The sequence below is a fragment of the Balaenoptera physalus genome, assembly GCF_965194825.1.
Source record: "Balaenoptera physalus genome assembly, chromosome: 20".
NCBI lineage: Eukaryota > Metazoa > Chordata > Mammalia > Artiodactyla > Balaenopteridae > Balaenoptera > Balaenoptera physalus.
This window is the reverse complement of record NC_138901.1, coordinates 56,783,701-56,804,651: the sequence shown is the minus strand read 5'-3', so window position 1 is coordinate 56,804,651 and position 20,951 is coordinate 56,783,701. Positions and strand designations below refer to the sequence as shown.

Genomic DNA, 20,951 nt, shown 5'->3' with positions numbered 1-20,951 from the left:
TTCATCTCTTTCAATTCTTTAATATAAAGTCACCTTTTCAGTAAGGCCTTCTCTATATAAAAGGGACACACCACACCACCCCCTGCATTCCATAGCACCTATTACTAACATTCTACACATTTTACCTTTTTTTTTTTTTAACTGTCAGCCCCCATGTTCTAGAATGTAACCTCCATGGGAGCAGGGATTTTTGTCTGCTTTGTTCACTGCTGTATCCCCAAAGCCTAGAACGGTGCCTGACACATAGTTGCATGAATTCTGTGCACTCAACTGCCTATTAAGCCATGGATTGATTGGTTGGTTGACTAAATTAGGGAGAGCAGAGGCTTTTATTAGTAGATCCACAAAAATTTATCAAGTTCTTATTTAACAACAAGCACTGTTCTAGGCACCAAATACAAAGAAGAATAGAATAAAGGTTCTAGGTACTCACAGTCAAGTGGGGAAAACAGTTAAACAATTACAGCAATGAGTTAAGGCCACAAAGCAAGTATGAATGATGTGCTGCATTAAGGAGGAAACACTTCTCTCTGCTTGGCACAATCAGGGAGATGGAAAGATGCATAGGAATTACCAGCCAGAATGGCTGTGTTTGAGCTCCTGAGCTCCCCCACCCCACGGATGCCAGACAGGATATCACTGGGGAAGAGGTTGGGGGTGCCAGAGTCGGAGTGCCAGAGTCGGAGTGCCAGAGTCGGAGACAGGTGGCAGTGGAGCAGAGAGGTCCTGACGCTGAATGGGGAGAAGTTGGCGGTGGAGCCAAGGGGGCGCCCGCCGATGACGTCACGGACCAGCCCGCCTTCGAGTCTCGGCGCGCTTTCCAGAGGGTGGAGTCGCCGGAGCATCATGGCTGCCTGCCGGGCTGAGGCTTCTGGCTCCGTGAGTGCTGTTCTCTGTCCCTCGTCCCTTTTTTCTTGCCTGTCCCAAATTTTCTTTCTGCTCCTGTAAGCTCCACCTTGCTTCTTTGCCTCCCTGACTTAGCTGGCCGCCCCCAGGCGAGGGGGGACGGTGAGGCTCTTCGTCCCGCCCCTCTCACTGGTTCTGCGATTACATTTATTCCATCATGGCTGTGGCGCCGGCTGTGAGCCATAAATACACGTCTGTCCACTCTTTAGGCTTCAAGCCCAATGGGAAGCCAGGAGCAGACGAACGGCTAACTGTGGGGCTGTGGATTCCTGGGGGAGACCCCTGACGCAGCTGTATGGGAAAGGGGTAACCGATAATCTGGAAAAGCTTCTGAGACCCGAAGTGTGTGCAGGAGTTAGCAAGGAAAAAAAAAAAAAAAGCGCTAAAAGAAGTTTCAAGGCGGAGACAAAAAACGTGTTCAAAGGCAAGAGATAGAGCAGGTGTCTTTGAAAAACTCAAAAAGTTCAGCTGGGTGGTGGTGGAGGGGGTCAAAGGTGACAGTCTCGTAAGTCTTGGTAGGCAGTGATTTCAACCGGAGGATAATTGGGAGTTATTGAAGGGTTCTAAGCAAAAGAGTGGATGAGTTTTGTTTTCGTTTCCTGAGGTTGCAGAGTAGAGAGTGGACTGCGGTGGTCCCCAACCTTTTTGGCACCAGGGACCGGTTTCGTGGAAGACAGTTTCTTTTTCGGGGGGGGGGGATGGTTTCGGGATGATTCAAGCACATTGATTTATTATGGTCTCTGTGCAGTCAGACCTCTCTGCTAATGATAATTTATTTGTTTTTGCAGCTACTCCCCAGCGCTAGCGTCACTGCCTCAGCTCCACCTCAGATCATCAGGCGTTAGATTCTCATAAGGAGCGCACAGCCTAGATCCCTCACATGCGCAGGTCACAGTAGGGTTCTGGCTTCTATGAGAATCTAATGCCATCGCTGCTCTGAAAGGAGGCGGAGCTCAGGCGATAATACGAGCAATGGGGAGTGGCTGTAAATACAGATGAAGCTTCGCTTGCTCACCGCCCGCTGCTCACCTCCTCCTGTGCGGCCTGGTTCCTAACAGGCCACCGACCGGTACCGGTCCATGGCCCGGGGCTTGGGGACCCCTGGACTAGAGAGTATCAGTCAGAACGCTGTGGTTTAAATGTAGTAAGAGACGGTAGTGACACCGACCATGGCAGCAATGTTGAGGTTCCAGAGGTGAAAACAGTAAAAAGATATTGAAGAGATAGAATCTAAATTAAGTAAGCTCCCCAGATTAATACTGATATAGGCCGAAGTTTGAGAACACTGTACACTTTCTTCTCGACCTCATCCACTGACTGCATGGCTTTAATAGCCAGTGATAGATGCTGATTTTTGCTAAATCTCTACTTTGGCTGTGATCTCTCTCCTGAGCTCTAGTTATATCCATCTGCCTGCCAGATTCTCCATCTGGCCAGCCTACAGGCACCACATATGCCCAACAGTGAGCTTTTCAGAAAATCCACCCCTCTTCCAATGTTCACTAACTTGGCAAATAGCACTCTCAACCGAATAGTTCTGCCATGAAATGTGGATGTCCTCTTTCACTTCTTCCTTTCCCTACACAAGACCCAAGTTCAAAACACACTCTGGAGCTAACTCCCCCCACCCCACCCACTCCTGGATTCTGAGTCAATAGACTGGATCACCTAAAAATCAGTTGCATTTTAAACAGAGCTTCGGTGATTCTGAGGCATCAGTACCACTTTGAGAAACAGTAGTATTCAGTGTGCCAATGGACAGGTCCTCAGGAATAGGAGCTAAAAGAGTAGATCAAGAGAGGAAGGCAAAAAGTGTAGGAGTCTGATGTTGGTGGGCAGTTCTGAGTGATAATCTGGTCCAATTTTGACAACACTGACCATGAACAAGAGTGTTTGACTGAGGTGGGGTGAAGGTGAAGGTCAATGATAGGGTGATAGGGCCATCCACAAGGACACTGAAGCCATCTAGAACTTGAACACTGGTTTTTCAAGCTGTTTTCAAGCTGCTAAAGGTTAACTGGATGTGGAGGAGTGACTGGAGGAGCATTGGAGGAACAGGGATAGAGCTATAATGGTTTTGAATTATCACTGGGGATAAGAAGGATAAAGGTCATTAAGTATTGTTGAACTCTGTCGGAATTTTAAAATAAATCTGCTTAGCACTAGGAGTAAGCTAAGCTGGCCCCCTCCCCTAGAGTTATCTGTATATAGAGGCAACTATGTCCCCAGAATCTGGTACAGACACGAAGATGGTTCCTGTCCTCCTTAGGAAGCCCACATCTTAGCTACAAAGACAGAACAGGAAACAATTCCAGTGGGATTGTATCTCATACATATTTAGCTTATAGGCACTCAAATGTATACACTTCACTAAAACAAGAGGGGGATGATTAAAAATTATACTCTGCTTATGTCCTTTTATGTAATGTCTACTAGGCACATTTCCATTTCCGTATACATATTACTGTACAGTGTTATGTACTATTCCTTATGAGCAATTTAAAGGATTTTTTTTGAGGGTGACCTTAGACCAGTCTTGTTTTTCAACTTGCTGGCTTTAGAATCAGACCGCATAGAAGGTGGGCTGCCACTGTATCTGGTGGTCAGTGCTCCATGTGCAAGGTACTGTGGGAGCTCCAAGGAGGGAGCAGCGTTCTGCCGGGGATACTCAAAGAAGGGTTCACAAGGAATATTTATTCTACTTGAGCACTTTCAGGATTGGTACAGGTTTGTTAAAGAAAGAGGCAAGACCAAAGCTGGATGGCCAGTTTTCTAAGTTGATTGGCTGAACTAAGACTTCTAAGGTTTCTTCAAGCTCTAAACTCCTTTACTTTACATCTTCATTTTTTCCCGCTTGATTTTTTTTTGTTTTGGCTGCACTGGGTCTTCGTTGCTGCACACAGGCTTTCTCTAGTTGCGGCGAGTGGGGGGGGGCTACTCTTCGTTGCAGTGCGGGGGCTTCTCCTATTGCAGAGCATGGGCTCTAGGCACCCGGGCTTCAGTAGTTGCGGTGCGCGGGCTCAGTAGTTGTAGTTCACGGGCTCTAGAGCGCAGACTCAGTAGTTGTGGTGCACAGGCTTAGTTGCTCCACGACATGTGGGATCTTCCAGGACCAGGGATCGAACCCGTGTCACCTGCATCTGTAGGTGGATTCTTAACCACTGTGCCACCAGGGAAGTTCTCCCTCTTGATTTTAAAAAAAAAAAAAAAAAAAAAAAAAAATCTATTCCTTTATTCTTCCCCAGTTTCCTTGGTGGGCAAGATGGTCAGGAAGGTCTATGAACTCGCTTCACTTTCCTCAGGAGCAAGCCTGGCTGGAGGCTGCCCAGGCCTTCATCGAAGAGACCCTGTGTCCACCTGGCAAGGAGCCTGATGTCCAGTTGGCTCAGCTGGTAATTGACTGTGTGAAGACTATCTGGTTGTCCCAGGGAAGGAACCAGGGTTTGACACTGCCCCTCAGCTACAGGTAAGGAGAAGTGAGGTTCCCAGCAAAGTTAAATTTGGGATTGAAAAGGAAGGACTTATCATTTGAGTTGAGTGAGGGGAAACTTAAGGGGAGGAAAAGGTGGTCTAAAGAAAACCCCTTCTGCCGGTCTTTCTCATTCTCCATCAAGCTGCTTTCCTTTTCCTGTAGTTCTCCTTAATTGGCTCAAGTCAAGTTTAGAGACAAGGAGAGGGGCGTGAGAAGATAGAAAGAAAATACGGAAAAAGAACCCTCAGAGTGGGGAGAGAGGCTGATACTATTTCATTTTGTGCATTAGGAAGCTAAGATACAGACCATGATCTTTCAGCAAGTGTAGATCGTTGTTTTTGGAAGACCTGAGTTTGAGGTCTTCTGAAGGTGTTTTTTTGTTTGTTTTGTTTTTGTCCTTTTTAACACTATACTACCATTCGTAAACCGTTCTAGGCAATGTTAATAAAGTACTACAGGAAAAGGGTTCCATGGCCAAATAAGTTTGAGAGACATTGGATAAGATAAACTTCTCTAGGAGAATCATGAGGCTCATTGACAGGTTAAAGGCTCCGAAAAGTTCTGCAAAAAGAAACCTGCTTACTCCTCATAGAAGTAACTACTATCTGAAGTATGAGGGTATATCATTCTTGTGAATATCTTTATATTTTTTTCTATCCATGCATCTATTCCTAAGCAATATACAGTAGTTTTACATACCTTTAGAGTTTGTATAAATGGTACCATACCTTGTATATCCTCTGCAGTTTGCTTTTTTGTGCTTAACATTATGCTTCTGAGATTTATTCACATTGATAGCTCTAGGTCATTTATTTTAACTGCTGTATGGTATTCTGTTACGTGAATAAACATATCACTGTTCTTTTTTTAAAAAAGGTAGAAATCTGTTTAGCTTTGTTTATTTTGTTATTTCCCAATAATAACTGAAAATCCAAAAAGAATAATTGAAAAGTGGTAAGTCAGCAATTTTTAGAAAACTTGCAACCTGTTTAAGTTTCTTGTTATTCTTCAAGATAAATGTGGACTAGATAGCACAATATGTAGAAGATGATGGATGAGGATAGAGTAAAAATTATTTGACAGGTATAAATATTCATTCATTTTTCCATTTCCCTTCACTGAGTGCCTGCTGTGTGCCAGGTACTGTGGTGGCCTTGAAAGTTAGAGGGCAGTGGCCCATGCAAAAGGTCTGCGGTTATCACCTTCAGCTTCCTGACCCAAACCCTGAAGAACCTGAGAAAAGTGACCCCTATCCTTACTGTTTTCTGTCCTGAAGGTGCCTAGGGTAAAGGCACAGTTCCCTCCAGTTGTTTTTTCCTAGGCTTTTGTAGAAGTAGGGAAAGACAAAAAGACTTTTGAGTGAGACATACCTGGCTTTGCCACCTACATCACTGTGTACCTGAACCTCTGTAAATTTCCTCACTGGTGTGTTTCCAGGGGTTTTTGGTGAAGATTCAATGCAGTATTGAGCGTGAATGGACCCAGTACAGTATGTGTATAGCAGGGGTGCAACGATGTTAGTTTCTGTCTTTGCCTTTTATCTGCTCTGAAGTCACTGGGGAAGAATGAGGCAGATGCGGAAGGGGAGTGGGCCATCTAGAACAGCATTTCTAATATTTAGCACTCACATGTGGCTTATGTTTATGAGTGCAACAAGGAGGATAAATTGTCATGTTTTGTAACCTTATCGTGTTTCTTTTCTGCTGAAAAAACCATGGGAATGGAAGTGAGTGAAAAAACCATGGGAATGTAATAATGGTATTACAAAAATGTGAATCTATCACAACTTTGATAATTTAACTTGTATCACATTCTCTGTGATATACCTCACAATTGGTAGTGACTCAGCAGTGTTGCGGCACTTTGCTTAAGAATGGTTGATCTCGGACTTCCCTGGTGGCGCAGTGGTTAAGAATCCGCCTGCCAAAAAAAAAAAAAAAAAAAGAATCCGCCTGCCAACACAGGGGACATGGGTTCGAGCCCTGGTCTGGGAAGATCCCACGTGCCGTGGAGCAACTAAGCCCGTGCACCACAACTACTGAGCCTGTGCTCTAGAGCCCGCGAGCCGCAGCTACTGAGCCCGCGTGCCACAACTACTGAAGCCCGCGCACCTAGAGCCCATGCTCTGCAACAAGAGAAGCCACCGCAATGAGAAGCCAACGCACCACAATGAAGAGTAGCCCCCGCTCGCCGCAACTAGAGAAAGCCTGTGCGCAGCAACAAAGACCCAATGCAGCCAAAACTAACTAAATAAATAAATACATGTATTTAAAAAAAAAGAATGGTTGATTTCAAACATCTCTTGAGATTTGGGAGCTTGTGATATCAACTCCCACCTCAGCCTCAGCTTCCCAGCCAGTCTCTAGTACCGTGATACTCCAGACTAGGAAGGAAACCTGGCTGGGGCCAATGAGGTTGAGCCATTAGGCAGATGCCTTAGTGCCCCCACTGAAGTTCTCTGTGGAGCTGAGAGCTGAGATGCTGTCAAGGGAGCAGTTTGTGTTGTCTCTAAAATGTTCTCCCCACGTGCTCATCTCCTCAGGCTGCTCTTACATTCCCACTCCACTTCTCTGGGTCCTCTCCGTGGCACTGTCTTGTTCAAGATATGATTCAGCACAGACTTTCTTCCTGCCTTCCCTAGGTACTACCCAGTGTTTGGACCCAGACCCCATCCTCATTTTCTTAGGCCCTCACTCCCAGTTTTTTCAATCAATCAAACTTTCTTAGTCCAGGTTCCCCACTGATCTTTCCTTGGGATCTTGGGGGATTGTTGGGGTTGAGGATAAAATTCCTAGGCTTGGACATAGCTTTACAAAACTTCTGTTCTCTTCACTCTGCAGCTTTGTCTCAGTAAAGGACCTCAGGACCCACCAACGTCTTCCGTGCTGCAGCCACTTGTCCTGGAGCAGTACTGCGTACCAGGCTTGGGCCAAAGAGGCTGGACCATGTGGGGTCCCCCTGCCCCGGGAACGGCTGTTACTTTTAGGGACACTAACAGACCTATCAGGGGACTTGGAACAAGAGTGCAGGAATGGAAGCCTCTATATAAGAGATAACACTGGTACCCTGGGCTGTGAGGTGAGTAGGAAGGGCGCAGTCAGATCCCTCAGATCCTAATAAGAATGGTGTCTAGGGAGCAAGACAATTAAGTCTCTGAGGGAACAGAGATGGAGGGGGGGTTGGACTGGATGCTAGGGTCCTGATTAATCCTCGCCCTTGGTCTTTTCTAGCTCATAGATCTGGACCTTTCTTGGTTGGGCCATCTCTTTCTGTTCCCCAGCTGGAGTTACCTCCCTCCTGCAATGAAGTCCTCAGGAGAAGGGCACTTGGAGCTCTGGGGTGCCCCTGTGCCAGTGTTTCCCTTGACCATCAGTCCTGGCCCCCTCACCCCCATCCCTGTTCTCTACCCAGAGATGGCTTCCCGCCTGCTCAGGCACAGGTGATTCTTCCGTGTAGGGGAGGGGGCAGCACTGTAAAACTGGGACGATGATGGTGGGTCAGTGGAAGGAGGGAAGGAAAGGCATCGAGAGTAATATAGGTGGAATGTTCCAAATCGGGAACAATGGGGCCTCTCAGAAAGTTAAGAGCCAGATTCTTCAAGGGAAGTGTGCCTTATCTAAGGGCAGGTAGAGTTTGAAGGAGGTTTTTAGAACAATGGCTTTGAGGTATGGAAATTTTACATCACTACTAGATTATAGTGGAAAGGAAGGCATTTGTAGGGGAAAAAAAAAAGAAATAAAAATGACTTCTCTCTACTTTTTTTAGAAGCAAGCACAGAAATGTGCAGCCAAACCTTGCTGGGGAGCTGGTTCGATTGAGCGCTCTGGTGCAAAGTCGAAAGAAATCGTACTTCATCCTGTCTCTTGGTGGATCATCCCCAGTTGGCAGCCACGTGTCTGTCATCGTGCAGGTGAGGATTACGGTCAATTCAGGGGTGTGGAGGTGTGGGAGCGGGGTACGAACTCCTAATAGGAAAGATAACATCATAGGAGGAACCAGGTAGGAAAGGAGGACAGCTGGGGAGAGTTGTTTCTGGAACAGTGCTGTTGAGGGAGCAGTGTGAGTGACGCCTTCCCTACATACAGGAGGTGGGGAGTAGACTTCCCTGCTGTGCAGCTCATTCGAGGAGACAACTTTTGTATCATGTGTCCTGTTTTGAAAACCTGCCAGAATCACTTGTTTTTCCCCTGCATTAGAAGAATGACCAAGGAAAGTATTTATCTTAACACCATTAAAACATGAAATCCATGTACTTTTAGTAAAACTTGGTACGTATTGTTGAGTCTTTTTATATCAACTGGTATGATTTTATTTATTTATTTATTTTTTAAAAAATATTTATTCGGTTGTGCCGGGTCTTAGTTGCAGCAGGTGGGCTCTTTAGTTGCGGCTCCCAGGCTCCTTAGTTATGGCTTGCCAGCTCCTTAGTTGTGGCATGCAAACTCTTAGTTGTGGCATGCACGTGAGATCTAGTTCCCTGACCAGGGATCGAACCTGGGCTCCCTGCATTGGGAGTGCGGAGTCTTATCCACTGCGCCACCAGGGAAGTCCCTGGTATGATTTTAAAGTCATTTTTTTTTTATTTTTTATAATTTTTATTTATTTATTTATGGCTGTGTTGGGTTTTCGTTTCTGTGCGAGGGCTCCGTGGCATGTGGGATCTTCCCAGACCAGGGCTCGAACCCGTGTCCCCTGCATTGGCAGGCGGATTCTGAACCACTGCGCCACCAGGGAAGCCCTAAAGTCATTCATTTTTATACTGATTATTGTTATACGATTTATACAATTATCTGAATAACGTTTCAGAAGCATTCAAAACAATTAAAGGATGAACGGGCTCTTTAACATACATATCGAAAAAGGAAACTGAAATTTACTAGCACTATAAGAATTCTTAACCTGTATCTGTGTGTGTCATGAGCTGGAGTAACAGTAATTAGAGTATAAAGAAACTAAAAAAGCTTACAAACCACCCAAATTTCTAATCTTGTTTTTTCCTCTTGGGTTAAAGAGGAGCTTATGTATATTGTTTACATTAGAATGTTTTAAGTCTCCTAGAGCATTCAAAAATTCTGGGCATGGTAGGATTGGCTCATTCGAGGGGGAAAGCTCTGAAATGCACTTGAATTTCTGCAGGGCAACTAAAGTAGGTCAAGCCCTTTGGGTAGTTTATAATCTTATTGTAGATTCTATATCGTATTGATTTGTAAAACAAGCAGAGAGTAATACAGAACAGTGTGTAAATTCCAAGGTGTGTGGTATAGTTGTAACTGCTATAGCAGGTTAGCTAGAGTTTATTATGTGGAGAGAAGCCTAAGAAGGGAGAGTTTAGACTTGATCTGGTTCTTGAAGGTGGCTAGGATTTGAATCCCTAGAAGAGAGGGAGGGCTGTCTGGGACTAGAGTATCACCTGTACCAAGATTGGCCCTTTATTGAGCATGTGCTGTATGCTAGGGGCTTTGGTCATTTCAGAGGCACAAAATTGAGTAAGATGATGGCTCTTGTCCTCTGGAAGCTCTCAGCCGGATAAGTGAGTCAGTGATTACTGTTCAGGGTCATAAGTGCTGGGGTAGAGACATGCACATGCACAAGGCACTGTGAAGGTGCAGAGGTGGGCTTTGGAATAAGTCTGGGAGGTCAGGGGAGGAGTGACCTTGGTTTGTTTACAGGCTGCTGAAGAGACACGTTGGAGAAATACTGTCACTCTAGATGATCCCAGTGAATCTCCTCCATGATAGAGGAGTGAGGTCATGTCTAGAAAGACAACTCTGAAGAGAGGAGTAAAGGTTCAGGGTAAACTGCTGTGCCAGGCAGTTGAGGATAAGAGATCGCTAAGCAGTGACAGAGGCGCAGCTGGAGAGGGTTAGTGGCAGTGTTTTGCCCTGGGGTGGTATGGGTCTGTCTTCCTCAGTAGGGTTTTTGCCTTCGAAGAAGAGTTGAGGAAAGAGAGGGCTGTGATGCTGTAAACTCAAGGGTGAAGTGTGGGTAAAAAGGGCAGGATTCAGGGGATAGGTATTCAGATCCTGGCATTTGGACAGAGGAAGGGAAGGACCTCAACGTCTGAATAAAGGAGACGTGGCTGCAGTATTGGGAGGTCCTAGTGAGAGGTTAGAGGAAGTCTAGTGAGCCCAGGGGGAGCAGGGGAGAGCAGAAGCACCAGTATTCAGTCATTCATTTGTGTGTTCAGTCAAATCATCATTAGCTACTTGTTTTGCATAAGCAGTAAGCTTAAGTGAAAACTTAGCAATACCTTATGATGAGTTGTGACGTCCAAGTTCTGACTGGTGGTACCCAGCTGGTTTTAGAGAGAAATGGGGGTCTGTGAAGCGGAGCATAGGGGACCGTGAAGTTCAAGTATCCAGAGCCATCAGTGTGTTGGTTTTTTTTTTAATTAATTAATTAATTTATTTTTGGCTGTGTTGGGTCTTCGTTTCTGTGCGAGGGCTTTCTCTAGTCGCGGCGAGCTGGGGCCACTCTTCATCACGGTGCACGGGCCTCTCACTGTCGCGGCCTCTCTTGTTGCGGAGCACAGGCTCCAGACACGCAGGCTCAGTAGTTGTGGCTCATGGGCCCAGTTGCTCCGCGGCATGTGGGATCTTCCTGGACTAGGGCTCGAACCCGTGTCCCTGCATTGGCAGGCAGATTCTCAACCACTGCGCCACCAGGGAAGCCCCATCAGTGTGTTTTGAAGCCCCTGAGAATGGCAGCCGTGCTCTGGGAGGGACGTGCCCTAGAAGATCGTTACATTTATTAACGGTCTCATCGGTGTAACTTTTTTCCTTTTGCTTACATTTCTTCAACAACCACCTTTCTCCATTCCCTATGAGACCCTCTGCCGTTCATTTTTACTTTCCTACTTGGATATTTCTCCCTTTCCAACAGATTGAAAGTCTTCAGCATGTTATTTCTGGGTTTTTTCTTCATCTCAGCCCTTCCGTCTTGTCTCTGGCAACTGCCAAGAACGTTCCTCCTCCATCCTGGCCAGGGTTTTCACTGCCTTGCTCATTCTGAGTTCTGAACATTTCTGTGTTGTTGCCTCTTGCTTGAATCACCCTTCTCTCTCCTCACTACTTCAGCAAAGCAGAGATGGCCTTCAGGACCCTGGCAAGTTCAGCTTCTTTCACTTGGCCTTCCTGATCATTCCACCCCATCCTGACCTCTTTCTTTCTCTGAAACCTTACCGGATGTATATTGTTTTTGCCACTTGATCATACATGGCTCCATGTTATTACTTGGGTTTGTGTCTGTGTTTCCCAGTGGTTTGAAATATGTTGACGATGAGAGAAGTCTGTGATATTTCCCTTAACATCTGTCCCAATACTGGATACTTATGTACCGTGTGCATACTGATTAAATAAGTGAATGTTGTTTGTATGGCTGGTTTGTATGTTGGAGTGGGATGGGGAAAGGGCAGAATTTTCTGAAAGGAATATTTATATATTTTGGAGAAAGTTGTAGGGGTGGTTTGTGCCTTGGGGGAGGGATTAGGAAGTATCTGCTGTCTCCTATGAGAGGGGAGAGATCCTGAGAGTTCTGTGGCTTAAGATTTAATTGGCGAACAGGGAAGATGAAGAGGCAAGGAAAGGCTCTCGAGGAGCAGGTCTTTGAGGTCACATTGTGATGGGAAGGGACCCTGGCAGAGGGGCAGCATCATGGGAAGCCCCTCACGTACCGTGTTGCCTGCTTCCGCACAAGCCAGGTCCCTGCCCAGCTGGTGTGGCACCGAGCCCTTTGGCCTCATAAGGCCTATGTGCTGACGGAGCTGCGAGTGTCCAAGCTCCCTGGTCACCATTGCCGGATTTGGATGACCAGTCCCTCCTCCCAGCTTCTGCCACTGAAACCAGAATGTGTGCGAGAGCTGGAACTGGAGCTGGAAGGAGCCCCCTTGGAGACCAGCCCCCAGCCACTCCCCATACCCGGCAGTCCCCAAGGCAAGAAGGATCCAGGTCCAGACGGTCTCGTCCGGGACTCCAGGCTCTTATCATACACGGTGAGCGTAAGGGAGAGATCCTTGAGTCCGAAGGGCAGGAAACGTGGGGGTCTCCCAAGAGGAAGGGAACAGGGATCACCTGGCCCTTTGGCTTCTTTGCAGGGAACGGTCACTGGCACGCTGAATCAGCCTGCGGGCCTCTACGAGCTGGACGGGCAGCTGGGGCTCTGCCTCGCCTACCAGCAGTTCCGTGGCCTCAGGCAGGTAGTGCGACCAGGAGTCCGTCTGGAGGTATGTGAGGGGCCAGGGCTGGTGACAGAAGGAGACCCTTTCAGTAGCTTCTCTTACCTTTACGGGCTGGTCCTTCTTTGCAGCAGGTCGACACCTCTACAGCAAGATTATGAAAATAATAAATGTGTGTTGGGGCGCGGGGGTGCTTTTGTTAAGAATGATTTGGACGAGAGCTCAGATCGGAAGGGAGTAGAGAGTGGGGCTCTGGGAGGAGCGGTTAGGCCCAGAGCCTCTCCTTTCCAGAAGGGTCTTCCAACTGGAGCTGAAGTGCAGGTGAGCAGCCAGGGCCCCGCTGGCCAGGAGCCCCCTGGCCCACAGAAAGGCTGAGTGAGGCTCCTGGGAGATGAAGCCTTACCGCAGGGGAGCGGCTTGTGATGGAAGGCGAGGCCTAAGGGGCTGGAGGGAAACAACCTGTAAAGGAGAAATTGTATTTCTCCTGGGACCCAGGCAGTGGAAAACTGCATTTAACTCTGCCTGGGGTCACTGAGTTGCTTTTTCCCTTCTGCCTCCCCAGCTCCAGGATGTTCACCTCCTGCAGTCAATGGGTGGGGGGACGAGAAGGCCCATGTTAGCCCCCTGCCTCCGTGGCGCCGTTCTACTTCAGGGCTTCTCTCGTCTGATGCCTGAGACTCAGTCTTCCCACCGAGCCCCCGGGGCCTCCCTGTATGAGCAGCTGGTGTGGGAACATCAGTTAGGACTTCCCCTCTACCTGTGGGCCACCAAGGCCCTGGAGGAGCTGGCCTGCAAGTGAGGAGGACGAGGGTCTGGGCTGGGGAGGCGGTGGGAGTGGGACACTTGCTCTGTCAGCGAAGCCGGATTCTGGGAGAGACAGGGTCTTTGGGGGAAGTGACTCCGCTTCTTTCCATGGCCAAGGCTGTGTCCCCATGTGCTGAGACACCACCAGTTCCTGCAGCATTCCTCGCCCGGGAACCCCAGCCTGGGACTACAGATCCTGGCCCCTACCTTGGAGGTTCTCGTTCCGCCTGGCTGCCCCGGTCGGAACACACACAACGAGATCCTTGACGAGCCGCATCGCTGTCCACTGCAGAAGGTCTGAGGATGTGGGGGCACGGAGCTGGTGGAGCTCACGCCCCGGGGGACGCCCCGGGCACAGGGGACGCGTGATCTCATGTCTCTTCTCTCTGACAGTATGCTCGACTGCAGACCCCCTGCTCTTTCCCTACACTGGCCGCCCTGAAAGAGGAAGGGAAGTGCAGGGCCTGGGCCTCCTTTGACCCTAAGACCCTTCTGCCTCTCCCAGAGGCTTCTCACCTGCCCAGTTGCCAACTCAATCAGCGCCTGGCCTGGTCCTGGCTCTGCCTGCTGCCCTCTGCCTTCCACCCGGCCCCGGTAAGTGCGGCTCCAGCGGGACTCAGGGGACTTCCTCTTTTTGCCATTTCCACTACCACTACCGTAGTCCTTTCTTGTCATTTTGACCACACTAGCCTTCTAACTAGAATGCTCCATCTCGTCTTGGCCCCCTCTAATCCGTTCTCCTGCAGCAACTAGAAGGGGGTGGGGTACAATTGAACATCGATTATAAAACTCTCTTAATTTAAATGCTTCTCTTGTTTCTACCAGTGTGTATAAAATCAAACCCAAACTCCTTGTTATGTCTTGGGAGGTCTTCCATGGTCTCTTACCTGTAACCTCGATTTGTATACTTTCTCTCTGGCTACTAAATGTGTGAATGCAGGTGCGTTTTTTCCACATCTGTCTACCGCACTTCAATATAAATTCTTTGAGGTCACAGACCATGTTTTTGTGGATCACTTTGTAGCTCTAACAGTTAACACAGTGCCTGGCACATGGTAGATTCTCAGTATATTTGTTTAATAAAACTTGATGCCTCGGCCAGTATATCTGTTTAATAAAACTTGATGCCTCGGCCTTCATCTCCTTGTAGGTTCTACTTGGGGTTCTGGTGCCTTCATCTCGTAAAGGTTGTCTGCGACTTCAGGACCAAAGTGGTTCCCTCCGCTGCCTACTCCTGGCCAAGCCCTCGCAGCCCCTCACTGACCCTGGGCTCATAGGTTTGGAGTTCAGAGGTGGAGAGAGATGGTGGTGGGGTAGAGGTTCTCTGAACTGGGGGCTTGGCAGAAAGCACTGCTGGGATTTACTAGAGATGCTGGAGTGGCTTCTGTTGATCAACCAGTCTGGCGGGAGGTGTAGGAGGCTGGTATTGGCAGGTGGCGTAAAGGAGCAAGGGGTTCCCGGCCAGAAATACAATTCCCAACATTCACTTCTCCCTCCCTAGGCACACCAGGATGACAACTTCCATTTCTTACCTTCTTAGTGTGGAAGAGTAATGGGCTTATTTGGGCTTACTGAGGTTTGTAGGCAGGGAAACCCCGGAGAGGAAAGCTTTTCAGATCTCGGAACAGACGTTTTAGGGATTTATGAGAAAGTAGAATCAAGGCCTCTCAGCCTAGGTGGCCAGGGGTGGGATTGGCCCTGCAGGTGGAATGGTTTCTCCCTTGGAGGTATGACTCCTCCAAGATGGGGCTCAGGCCTAGGCCTTCACGTTGTGTTAGGGGAGCAGCTCTGGCCTGAGTTAGGCAGTGAGACCTGCAGGGCAGTCAGCTTTACTGCCCATCCCACAATCCTCTCCTCCTGCCAAAATAGAAATACTTTCTTCCTCCAGGCTGCCTGGTGCGGGCAGAGAGGTTCCAGTTGGTCGTAGAAAGGAATGTCAGAAGCAGCTTCCCATCGTGGAAGGAGCTGAGCATGACAGGCTTCATCCAGAAGAAGCAGGCCAGGTTGGTCATTAGAGTGGTGGCTGTCCTCTGAGTCTCTGAGGGGAAGGGGAAGGGGAAGGGGAAGGGCCCGGTGCAGGTGGTAGGACTCTGGGGCCCACAGCATCCGGTGCCTGCATCGCTAAGAAACCTATTCCTTGTCTCTCCCAACAGAGTCTATGTCCAGATTTTTCTGGCTGATGCCCTGATCCTGTCTGTGCCCAGACCTGTCCTTCACTCGGCCACCTCCTCAACACCTCCTCAGACAGAGCCCTCCCTCCCAGAGGGTCCCCACATAGGACAGAGCCGGCTGTTCTTGCTGTCCCACAAGGAGGCTCTGATGAAGAGGAACTTCTGTGTCACCCCAGGAGTCAGTTCGGAGGTGCCCAAGCCCACCCTCAGTTTCCTTGTGTTAGGGAGCTGGCTTGGGGGCACCCAGAAGAAGGAGGGAACTGGATGGGGCCCACCCGAGCCCAGGGAAGATGAAAACTCAGATCAGAAGGTAAACTGGGGCCTGGGACCTGGGACCTGACCTCCTGTGCCCCAGCTCCTGTCTGAGGGACCCTGCTCTCCCCCTCAGGTTCTCCTCATCTTCCTCAGCTCCTCGGTCCGCTGGTTTGAGTTCTTGCACCCAGGGCAAGTGTACCGACTCGTGGTCCCTGGCCCTCCCGTGAGTGCCCTAGTTCACCATGCCCTTCCCCAGAAAGCTTTTTTTGGCTTGGGGTCTGGAGAGGAACTTCTAGGTCTAGAAGAAGGGTGGATTTAGATCACATAGAAGGCCTGTCTGTGTCTGGATCACTTCCTTCACTAGGCTCCAGAGAGGAAACAAAACTGGGTTGTAGTATGTTAGGAACCTCTCTCTGGACCAGGACACACTCAGAGACGATCATCTCCCCATTTCCTGGCAGACACCAATGTTGTTCAAGGAGGGTGGTTCATCCTGCGTATCCCAGCGTCCTCCGGAGCTGGCTGGCTGTGCGTCCTGCCTCACTGTCCAGGATGAGTGGACCCTGGAACTTGCGAGCTCCCAGGACATCCCAGAGGTGCTGGGTATCAGCAGGGCACTGCCTGAATCCTCGCTGACTGACCTGCTCAGTGACAAGTAAATGTCCCCCAGCTTCTCCAGCTAGTTTGGCTGCTCTCTCTTCCTCTGCCATGGTTGCGTCAGATGAACAGCCCATTCTCTGCTACAGTGTGTGTTTCTTGCATGTGATTTAGCTCCTAGAGGAATGATGTCAGTGTAAGATGCAAGTTGTGTTTCACACTTGATTTCCCCCCAGTATGTTACTGTTCTGAAATGACTGTGAGCAGGCTTTCTCACAATTCAGGAAAAGCTTTAGCAATAAAAGGAAATATAAGAGACAAAAAAACAAGGACAAAAGCTGAAAAGCTTTAGGGAACAACCTTCCTTTTAGTGCAAGAAGTGGCTGGCTTATGGCTTCAGGAACAGCTATACTTTCCTCGTGTAGGCTTTTTCGGGGTAGCTGCAGTGCAGTTGAAGAAGCTGCAGAGATACTTCCCCCCTGTGTAAGCAAACAAACACCCTACTGGATTACATGTGTAATTTTTACAAAATTGATCACTGTCAGAAGTGAAAGTTTTCAAGGACCTATGATTTGAAGGGAGGGGGCATGGGCCCCAGCATACAAAGCTGTGAACAGTGGACTGACAGATTCTGGGTGTAAATGCAAGTGGAGATTCACCTCTGCTGGGGCGTTTCTTGGTGAGGCCTCTGGGTGCAAGGCTGTGTGGATTTTGAGTGATCTGCACAACCCTGCTTTTCCCATGAACCCTGTTACTTTTAGCATGTGGTTTGAGACAGTGCAAGGCTTTCCAGGGCCTCATAGATAATGTTCCGGCAGATACTGTAACTCCTTTCTGTCCTTGGATCTGACTCCATTCTCTGCTTTCTTAAGCCTCCATTCTCACTGTATTTCTCTGACCTTCCAGTTTCACAGATTCCTTGGTGTCTTTCTCAGCTGAGATTTTGTCACATCTCTGGATGAAGCCTGGTAATGACACGTCTTTTGGGGAAAGGTATGAAATACAGTGGTGGGACCTTGTGATCCTGAGAGAGACCACTGACCCCTCGCCTCTCCTTCTGTAGGGAGCTCTGGGGCCACGAGACGGTGTGTGAAGCTCACCGTAGCTCTGGAGACGGCCGACTGCGAATTTCCCCCTCACTTGGACATATATATCGAAGACCCACACTTGCCTCCCCCACAGGGACTTCTTCCAGGAGCCCGAGTCTACTTTAACCAGCTAGAGAAAAAGGTTTCCAGGTGAAGATCTGTGTTGATGTCCTTGCCTCCCCTTCCTACTGATGTGGTTCTCTTGAACGCTCGCCCCTACGTGTGTGGCAATGACAACTTCTCTTTGGTATTACGTTTACTGTGTTTCTCTGGCGTTTATGCCCTCTGCCCCTGCGAGATGTTCCAGACCAGTCCTTCCCTTATTCTTCCCTCTGCTCCAGTGGAGCCGGGGTTAGGGCATGTCCCTTGGGGGAGGGGCCTGGCCTGTAACGCAGTCCCAGCTCCTCCTTCACGTGGACTTCTTTCTCCTCATCACTCTTCCTCCTCCCCCTGCAGATCCCACAATGTTTACTGTTGTTTCCGGTCGTCTACCTGTGTGCAGGTCCTGAGTTTTCCCCCGGATACCACAATCAGGTCAGTGGCCCAGACCCCGATCCCTAAACTTCACAGCCTCACATCTGCATACCGTACTTGTTCCAGGGTCTGGAATTTTTGTCATAACTACAGTCTTCTCCACTCCTAGCAAAATATGTTGAGTTGCAAGGATTTCCTCTGCTTCAAATAAAAGATGTCCAGTACCTATCATTTTACCCAGAAAGATTTAGTGTTCTAGGATTTTCAAGGCTTTTCAGTCCAAAATACAAATCTTTCTTGGCAACATCTTGGTTTTTCAAGACTGAGAAATAACTGATGACAATCAGAGATCAAGAATCAAAATGGGGGGACTTCCCTGGTGGTCCAGTGGGTAAGACCCTGCGCTCCCAATGCAGGGGGCTCAGGTTTGATCCCTGGTCCAATCCCTGGTCGGGGAACTAGATCCCGCATGCTTCAACTAAAGATCCCACGTGCCGCAACTATGAGCCCACATGCTGCAACTAAAGATCCCGTGTGCCGTAACGAAGACCCGGTGCAACAAAAACTAAAAAAAAAAAAAAGAAGCAGCAAAATGGGGGCCATGGGGCTTCCAGGAGAGCACGGAAGCCGCTACTGTCCCCATCTGTATGCGTGCTGAGTCCTTCCAGACACATCCTGCTTTTAGAACCCTGTTGGCTGTTTCTTGACCCCTTTCTCTTTAGTGCCCCCCTGCCCCACATCTACCTAGCTGAACTTCTGCAAGGTGACAAGGCCCCATTCCGGGCCACTGCTTCTTGCCATGTCGTTTCGGTCTTCAGCCTTCAGCTCCTCTGGGTGTGTGCTCATTGTACCAGCATCTGCCCGCAGGTATGAGAGGGAACAGGCCGAGCTGGGTGCAGGGTGCCAGAGGGATGTGATGGGATCCAGGGGATTTTCCCAACCACTTTCTTCATCCCAGGGAAGGTGTACTCGTCAGAGCCCTGCTTGCCCCACTCAGACGTCTATAAGCCAGGCCAGCATCAGGTGAGAGCAGAGCACAAGGTGGGTGCCCGTCCCACCACTTACGTGACTTTGTGTCTGCTGTCCCAGTGTTTGCACAATTCCTGGCTTGTGGGAATTGCTTAATATTTTCAAATCAACGAATGAGAATAAAGTGAGCTAACAGCTGGAAAAGATGGAGAGGGAGTCGTGTTGGGTCCAGGTGACTGGCCACCTGGGTTCCCTGTGGGAGTTGCTATTTCCTACTCCCCATTCCCCACCCCCGCCCCCAGGCTCCTGGTGGAGGATGGGACTGCCGAAGCTGTGGTGACCTGCAGAAATCATCAAGTGGCAGCAGCACTAGGACTGTGTCCTAGTGAGTGGACCTCCCTCCTCGAGTTCGTTCGAGGGCCGGGGAGAGTGGCCTTGCAATTCACAGGGCCTGGAGCCCAACCTGAGGTGGGTGAGATGTGGCTGGGAGGCGGGGGCTCAGATACCCAAATTCCTGGGGGCTTGGTAGAGAGCGTTTAGAAACTTGAGTTCTGTTGAAACCTGAGTTTTCCTTCCTAGTCCTCAGACAAGACTGATGAGCCCTTGACCCTCTTCCTCTGGACACTGTGTACCAGTTTCTCTGTCCTCCGCCCTATTGTGCTTTCTTTTGAGCTTGAGAAGAAACCCTCCAAGATCATCCCATTAGGTGAGAGTGGAAGGGCAGGGGTGTAGATAGATGGGTCCCAAGAGGAAGGGGGAGGAGGGATTGATAGGGGGTTTCAGGAGTCGGGGAGGAGAATGGTGGGCGAGGACTAAAAACCACATTCATAGGACACGTGTTTTCCTCTCTTCCCATCTCAGAACCTCCTCGACTACAGCGGTTCCAGTGTGGGGAGTTGCCGTTCCTGACTCGTGTGAATCCCAGGATCCGGCTGTCATGCCTCTCTATCCAGGAGCCTGAGCACCCCAGTGCCCTGGGGGCCTTAGCCTCCTCCTGCTAACCCGAACTGCAGTGGCCTGAAAGTTCTTCCTGCCCTGCTGGAGACCTTGAGGCCTGGGCTTCAGCTCTTCCCCCTTGTTGTGGCTCTTACCTTCTCTGTGATTGAACCAGGACCCCGGATCCCTGGATTCACAAAATGCTACCCTACTGTTATTTCTCCTATATTCTAATGCCAGCCTGCCTTGAGGAAATTGTGGAAACAGGCAAATCATGGTGCTGTTGCTGTTTCCTCTCCAGTTGGTGTCAGGGCACCTGTGCTCACAGGTGGCCCTGAGCACCTGGGTTCTGTCTTTGTGGCAGGGACTTGCCCCTTGTGGGGTGCTCCTGACAGGCCCCTTGCTCTACAATAAAGCTCTGGGGATGTTTCTCACTTGTGCTCACATGGGTCTCAGGCCTCATGACCTCCCGGCAGCTGGCCCATCGTTTACCATCATTTCAGCCCTTGTTTGCCACCAGTGCCAAAACTGGTTTGGAGAAGAGCTTCTGGTCCAGTCAAGTCAGGCCCTAAAGGGAGTAAATTGGGGTGTGGGGTGCAGGGTAGACAACATTGCCATGATGGCCTCAGTCAGCAAGGTTGGGCCCAGGAAGAAGTCAAGCCTGGAGTTGTTGCTAAGTATTGATAAAAGGTGGTTATGGAGAGAGGGAAGCACCAAGCATTAGGAGCGGCGTGGGAGGAACTCGTAATGTGGAACCCCAGTCAAGGGGTCAGTGCTGTGGGTGTCCTGTGGGTCAGGCCTAAGGCAGATACTTGATCAACACCATGAGACTGGCAGGAGTTCCTAGTCAGAACCTACAGAATTAGGGGTTGCAGGAGCAGTTATTTGGAGATGCTCATGCATTTGGCTGGTGTTCTGTCGTTTCTTTCCTGGGAGCTGCTTGCTAGATAGAGGGGTAAGGCCTAGCCACACCTCCAAGCGCTGTACAGAGCACGTTCCTTCCTTTGCATTAGGGATCTCTTTTAGTTCGTATTTGAGAGGTCTTTGGATCATGGCTGCTGCCACACACCAAGGATTTTGAGGACTTGAAAATGGAGTTATCTCTA

At 49.2% G+C, this 20,951-nt stretch overlaps 1 protein-coding gene across 2 annotated transcripts; it reads left to right on the top strand.

The window, feature by feature from the left end:
• Positions 1-440: 440 nt before the first annotated feature.
• Positions 441-20,279, top strand: CTC1 (CST telomere replication complex component 1). Of its 2 annotated transcripts, XM_082441347.1 has the most exons (23): positions 442-879; positions 4,209-4,372; positions 7,219-7,456; positions 7,609-7,817; positions 8,144-8,288; positions 12,078-12,368; positions 12,471-12,599; positions 13,114-13,346; positions 13,473-13,650; positions 13,749-13,949; positions 14,506-14,632; positions 15,244-15,358; positions 15,509-15,836; positions 15,915-16,004; positions 16,243-16,436; positions 17,285-17,346; positions 17,442-17,616; positions 17,923-18,000; positions 18,663-18,807; positions 18,899-18,963; positions 19,212-19,377; positions 19,489-19,615; positions 19,771-20,279. In XM_082441347.1, the coding sequence occupies exons 1-23, from the start codon at positions 583-585 to the stop codon at positions 19,908-19,910; spliced, it is 3,897 nt and encodes a 1,298-aa protein (XP_082297473.1). In that variant the 5' UTR covers positions 442-582; the 3' UTR covers positions 19,911-20,279. The 2 variants fall into 2 exon arrangements, with proteins under 2 accessions (XP_082297474.1, XP_082297473.1); XM_082441348.1 differs by lacking the exon at positions 18,663-18,807 and having other exon boundaries at positions 441-879; positions 18,808-18,963.
• Positions 20,280-20,951: the final 672 nt, after the last annotated feature.

Bases quoted from the DNA above. Each gene is read 5' to 3' on its own strand.
- CTC1 (XM_082441347.1), top strand. From the start codon at position 583: ATGGCTGTGTTTGAGCTCCTGAGCTCCCCCACCCCACGGATGCCAGAC. The intron at 15,837-15,914 runs GTAAACTGGGGC...TCTCCCCCTCAG, and splicing joins ATGAAAACTCAGATCAGAAG to GTTCTCCTCATCTTCCTCAG. The intron at 16,437-17,284 runs GTAAATGTCCCC...CTGACCTTCCAG, and splicing joins ACTGACCTGCTCAGTGACAA to TTTCACAGATTCCTTGGTGT.